The sequence below is a fragment of the Priapulus caudatus genome, unplaced genomic scaffold, assembly GCF_000485595.1.
Source record: "Priapulus caudatus unplaced genomic scaffold, Priapulus_caudatus-5.0.1 Scaffold171, whole genome shotgun sequence".
Lineage (NCBI taxonomy): Eukaryota > Metazoa > Priapulida > Priapulimorpha > Priapulimorphida > Priapulidae > Priapulus > Priapulus caudatus.
The window spans coordinates 349,146-355,499 of record NW_014577232.1 but is presented as its reverse complement, the minus strand read 5'-3'; the positions used below and the strand labels follow the sequence as shown (position 1 = coordinate 355,499).

The following is a 6,354-nucleotide window of genomic DNA, read 5'->3' as shown; positions in this document are numbered from 1 at the left end:
CGGTTTGGTCCGTTTCGGTACGTAGTACTCTAGATATATATATATATATGCGGGTATTTACATTCTCACTTGACAAAACATACCTCTCACAGATGTGAGCTTGAAGACAATTTCCCCAGGAGAGTCAAATGTGCAATAGTAATCAATCCGTAATGAGAACGACGGTGTGATGAGAGGGAACTGTACCATGTCATCATGCACACTCCACGACATTGTATAAGGTAAAATCTAGAAAATATAATCAGATAGTAGTACTGTTGCGATAGCCATAGTTTCTAGTATAATAATTCTAGCATATGGCAGAGGCAATTATATGCAGAACATAGAGACAGTTAGTAGCACTAATTAAAATATAATTAAAACACTTTAATGTGGCGAATATACGTTAACATTTCGGAGAAATTGGTTTTCCCCACCGAAACGTATGCTACATAGGTGATTTGCTTTACCTCAAGTGTATCGTGGAACGTCAAAATCTCATTCGTTTCATTGTTGCCTCTGTGCAGCAGTTGAACGCCTATCAAGTACTCTGCATGGGTCTCCACTTTGATCGTGTGGTACTTCCCACTGCCGCAGCTCTTGTCGTATGGTCGTGTCTTAAAGTACCACTCGTTCGTATCGGGAAGCTTCAACGTTGTAGTTGACATCGCGTCGTCTGGCAAATACTTAATCTCAGCATTCAGCCAGCTGATGAAGTCGTTCGCCTCGTTCTCTGTCAGCATCGGATTGTACTGGATACCAGCACCTCTACGATGGCCAACCACATCGGTGTCCTGTATGCGTAGGAACTGCGAGTGGATCTCAAGGCCGTTCTTCTCGTTGCCAGAAATCAGCGAGTTCTCAATGCGAGGATTTTTGAAGCCGTTGTTATATAATATGGTAATTCCGTTCTATGAAACAACAAGAACACGCGTTACGCTTTTGGTCAATAATGCGATTGCAGATTTAGGGAATTTTCTTGATGCAGATTAAAATATCATGCCTTACTGGAAAGGTATAAGAAATACAATGTTTAGTCAATGCTATGACACAGTTTATTAATCTGACATGAATGATTTTGTATGAAACGGAACGGCCTTTTGATTAATTGCTAAAGTAAAGACTAGTCTTCATTTAGTATCACGCCGCATACAATAGAACCATAGCTAACGTAGGATAGGCAAGGGTAGCAGTTGACCCTAACCAAATGTAGATACCGTTGCATGGTCAGTGGCGGATAGCTTACAATCAACTGCGTTGGAACACAAGCCGTGTGCGACAATATTCGCACAAGGGCAAATATTCGCAAGTTTAAAAAGCTCACCTGGTCATTGTTCTGGATAATGAGATTATCCATTGAATGTTGGTTCATGTCAATCTGTATTGCGGCTTTGTATTTGTGGGTCATGTAGTCGAACAATCCTAAAATACATGGAGCCATGTATGATCATGCATTCATATTATCATCATGTCTCATGTTGTAGCTATTAAGCATGATCTGTCTAATTCAACGAACGTAAACGCACTCAACCCATCCAGAGAAATGAACATGTGCCTCATGTGCCCAATGCAAAGGCTGTTATTTTGTAGTTGTACCGTGGGCTTATATACATATACAATATTGGCTGAAACAAACTGCTGCTAGCACGATCTAAATATTATAATGTAGCGCCGTGTATTACCCACCTGCTCGTTCAACTACGGTATTAGAGAGGAGACTGCTCTTTGCATTTAGAGAAAAACGCAGACCAGCCCATGTTGCCTGCTTGCAGCGAAGGGCTACATCCATTGTGTGATCACATGAATTCTGATCTTCACCAACCTCCGCTGGGCACTGGCTAAGATCCGTTGATAATTCACCGCACATGACGTCCGACATTATGATTGACAATGTTCCAGGGACCGCTGGATGCAGCCAGTTCTCAATATCAAGAGCCAGACCTGCCATTTTAATGCAGAGGCATTAGTAAGTGAGAAGTCATCATAACTCAAGTAAGAAATGTGATTAGCTAGGAATATGAAATGATATGTGTATACACTTAATTAGTTTAAAACCGAATATAACACTCCTGAAAAAATCAAATCTCGGCAGATAAAAAAGTCTAAAGGTAGACAGGAAGAAATTCAAACGTTGCGCAAACATACCGAGCTGATGACAAACGACAGCAGCGTTCTCTATTGTCCAGCCATTCCTGCAAACAGTACCCCAGACTCCATTGACGCTGACCTCCAGGCGGCCTTGAGTACCTCCATCGGTCAGCCTAACGGATGTGCTGTTTGAAAGTTCTCTTGTATCCAAGGTCATCCTGACGGGGTTGCTTGTGGTTCCTGTTGCCTGAATCTCCCCCTGTACCATGGCTCCAATAGCATGTGTGAACTTCATCTGTGGATCGATAAAGTAATGGATTAGGCACACGCCGGTGTGAACAGTTAACAAAAAGATGACAACCAAATTTAGACATTTGTCAGCGTGCAAGTGGCCACTGTACACTTTCAGACATATTCTGACGTAAGAATTAAATATTGAAACAATTTTCACATTTAGTTACGATAATAAATAATAATAGAAACGAAAACATCGTTACCTCGGTACCTTTCTCCAGAATCAGTTTACCATTTGGTTCTATGTTAATGTCATCGACGACAATGTAGGGGCCCTCGTCTGCCCTCAACTTCAGATATCCAGTTAGCAGCCCACCTGCGTGTGCATATGATCATGTGATATCAGGAAACAAATTTGATTTATTAATTCAAGATTATATATGATGGCATGATAGTTGAGTAATAAACAGTAACGAATAATGAGTAATTCTTAAATCATAAATTTTAAAACATTGAATTTATGACTCCTTTGCATAGCAATATACTGAGGAGAGTGCAGGTTAGGATATGATATAATCTTACCCAATTTATTATCTTCCTGGAAGGGTGGTCGAGAATCTGGATACAAGTCAATACCGTCGCCATCTAAATTAGAATCCTTTAGGTAGGGGAAGAAATTACACAGAGCAAGGTTGTATCTGTCGTCGTTGTCGAATAGGCGTATGCGGATTTGCGTGACATCACTTGTACCCCACCAATTGAGCGAAGCAGTGATTTTTGTGATGTGGTGGTCCAGGTGTGAAGCCATCTCGAACTTTGAAGGAGGATTTTCGAAGAAGTTTCTCTGTGCGTGAACGTTTCCTGACGTTATCGCTACAACAGCGGCAGCTCTGTTACGAGCCGTTAGATAAGGAAATGGCTCCTTGACCTCGTTTGCTTCCAGAATGTTTTTTATAAAGTAGAACATCTGGTAGTTACTGCCTTGAGACAATCCAATGTTCACAACGTACCTGCAGTAAATAACAACATCCGTGAATTGCAATTGGCTTTGTTGCCACCTGAATGTCAATTTAGTCAAACATATTTTATTTAAATATAACTGTTCAAAGATAGAGAATAACTCACACGTGTTTATATGTTCAAGAGGAAGTAAGGAATAATCCTCACATAATTATCACGTACTGACGTACGTAAACGGCTATATCTAGATCAAATGAAAGCATGCACACTATACTGTAAGTTATCACGCCAACACAATACAACCGTTACTGCAACTGCCACAGAACGTTTGGAATTATAGGTCCACCCACCTTCCTTTATTCTTATAAAAGTCATTGTGAGACAGGTCAACGAAAGCCGGCAAGTGACTGTAGTCAGGATACTCTCCCCAGTAGTTCTCGTAGCTGTTCCTGATTAACACCGTGCCACGCACTTGCTGCTCAAACGAGTTATTTCCTATCGCCGCGTGAATGTTAACCGCCGGCGTGATCTTGATCGCGTGGCCGTTATTCTTCAGGAAATCATTGTTGGCCATCCACAGCGTCAGGTTGCCCGAACTTCGGTTCGTGCACGATGTCACCTCCACGATGTCGCCGAAGTTATCCTGAAAGACGTTATGGCTGATGTTGAGGAAGTGCGGCTGGCAGAAGTTGCCGTGCAGGAAAGTCACACCCGGATGCAGGACGAACCTGTTGTACATCACGTCCATGCGCTGCCACAGCGGCACGTGCATCGACGTCAGGTTGAACCAGACGGTCACCGCGTGCTCGGTGTTGCCGTCGAACGAGCAGTTGGTGATGTTGCGACTGCCGCCGGCGTAGGTGATGTTGATGCCGGCGCCGATGTTGTGGTCGATCCGGCTGCGATTGACGAACACGTCGCCCGTGCCGTCCTCGACGTGAAGGCCAGCGACGTAGTTGTTCGACAGCAGTTCGCTCTCGTAGATGTTGACGACGGAGCGCATGTTGTTGACGCTGACGCCCCGACCCGTGTTGTTCTGCACTCTCGTACTGATAAGCTGGACGTCGAACGCTGTCGAGTACACCAGAGTAATTATTGCTAGACAACCGAACGAGGCGTATATAGTGAGAAATTCTAACTGCCCGTGTAGTAGAACATATAGCCGTGTAATAGAATACGGTCAATTTGTAGTAGAATATATAGTTGCATGCACAGTCGAATACAGTCGTTATAGTACAGCAACACACTTGGTTGACACGCAGGACGACACTTGATCGAATCGCATTAACGGTGTAAAGAAGAACAATTAGGAATCAACGGGTAATGAACTGTCACGCACTTTCCGTCGACATCTTACGACGAGAGAATATTTAACTGGAGTACGCGTAATATGGCAGGTATCGGCACTATAAGCTACTCACATCGTCCCTTGGTGATCTCAAGCGTGAACCGGGAGATGTTTAGGTTTTTGTTTGTGAACGCCATCCACACTTCCCTCTGCGTCGTCGTCACTGTCTGCGGCATCGTGTTGTTAACGATGGGAATGATCGCCAGGAGGCGGGCTTTAATCGTCGCACCGTCCCGGATGATCAGCTCACCGTTGTCAGTCGAGTTAGCCCACAGGTTGAGAATAGTAATAGTGAGCACGCCACTCCTTGCACTAAATACCTACAAGGATCAAGCAACAACTGCGTTGGAGTATAATGTTACACTCGTACGCTCCACCGTGATTTGCACATGTTCATCTCAGCACTTGTATTAGTATGACTATAGTAATATGAGTGGTTTAAATGGGGTTTTCTCGAATGTGTTTGAGGCTTCCGCAAGAGTATTATTCAGCACAATATCACAAACAGAATTATATTCCCCCAACATATTTACGCCCTAACAGCATTAGGCACAAAGGTAAACATGGGGATAGAACAATCTGCATATGTAATCAGGAGCGTATAATGACAAATATTTGTCATTATACGCTCCTGATGTAATCCAAGTTTGTAAATCCAAGGTTGTAATCCAAGTTTGATAACCCGTGCAAATGAATCGGTACCACAATCGGTACACACAAATTCGCACGTACCACGTCATCGCACTGAACACCTGTAGAGTTTAGTCGCTCCCCGAGCAACTTCAGTGGATACTTCTCGTTATCGCCTAGACTGATGCGATTGCAAAATGTGTTCAGAAGACGCGGGCTGGTGTTTGCCCGCGCGTATCTCACGCCATCGCCCTGGTTTAGTTCGAGGGTCGATCCCTCTATGGAGAAGTTACCGAACGTGCTATTGATAGCGATTCCATCTCCTGCGATATAAGACAAATTCATAGCATTAAAACACGTGTTAACGAGTAAAACTATAGGACGATAACGTATGTAGTAGCAACGAGAATATATCACATAAACAGTGCAAACACGTTTCACAAACAAAACAATTCCTCTTCGTCCACCTTTCTAATGCCCGCACATGGTTATGCTTAATTCTAATTGTTGAATGTTTTATACACGAAATCATCGCTCCACGATCGCTCGCGAGGAAAAAACCGCAGTCAATGTGAGTAGCGCTCATAGGGTCTATGTCCCCCAGGGTACTGCCGGAACGTACCCTGGTAACTATTTGATATGGTTAGGGTTAGAGTTAGGGTTAGGGTTAGGATTAGGGTTAGGGTTAGGGTTAGGGAGTAGGCGTAGGCGACTCCCTAGACTCGTTAGTGGAGTAGGCGAGGTACGGTCCGGCATATTAGATAGTACCAGGGTACGTTACGGTATACATGCAGGACCGTACCCACTACCCAGGGTACGTTCCGGCAGTACCCTTGGGGACATAGACTCTCTCAGCGTGAGTAGCATACGAGTCATGATACGAGTATGGGGCGCCAAGTGTAGCATGACTGATTTCGTTACGGAATCAATTATTTTGTAACAAAATCAAGTTTACAGCTACTGCGAGTGATTTCGTTACGAAATCAACTACTGCGAGTAATTTCGTTACGAAATCAGCTACTGCCAGTGATTTCTTACGAAATCAGCTACTGCGAGTGAAGGCGTGCCAAGTGTCGCATGAATTGATTTCGTTACAGAATCATTGATTTCGTAAC

At 43.7% G+C, this 6,354-nt stretch overlaps 1 protein-coding gene across 1 annotated transcript in view; it reads right to left on the bottom strand.

The window, feature by feature from the left end:
• Positions 1 to 6,354, bottom strand: part of LOC106806643 — a gene marked incomplete in the record, with an annotated part of 30,270 nt that overhangs the window by 11,025 nt on the left and 12,891 nt on the right. The window contains 10 exon segments of the mRNA XM_014808644.1: positions 84 to 228; positions 450 to 890; positions 1,304 to 1,401; positions 1,666 to 1,920; positions 2,125 to 2,362; positions 2,565 to 2,677; positions 2,884 to 3,311; positions 3,612 to 4,332; positions 4,683 to 4,929; positions 5,342 to 5,562. Of these exon segments, the coding sequence (XP_014664130.1) occupies positions 84 to 228; positions 450 to 890; positions 1,304 to 1,401; positions 1,666 to 1,920; positions 2,125 to 2,362; positions 2,565 to 2,677; positions 2,884 to 3,311; positions 3,612 to 4,332; positions 4,683 to 4,929; positions 5,342 to 5,562 (2,907 nt within the window).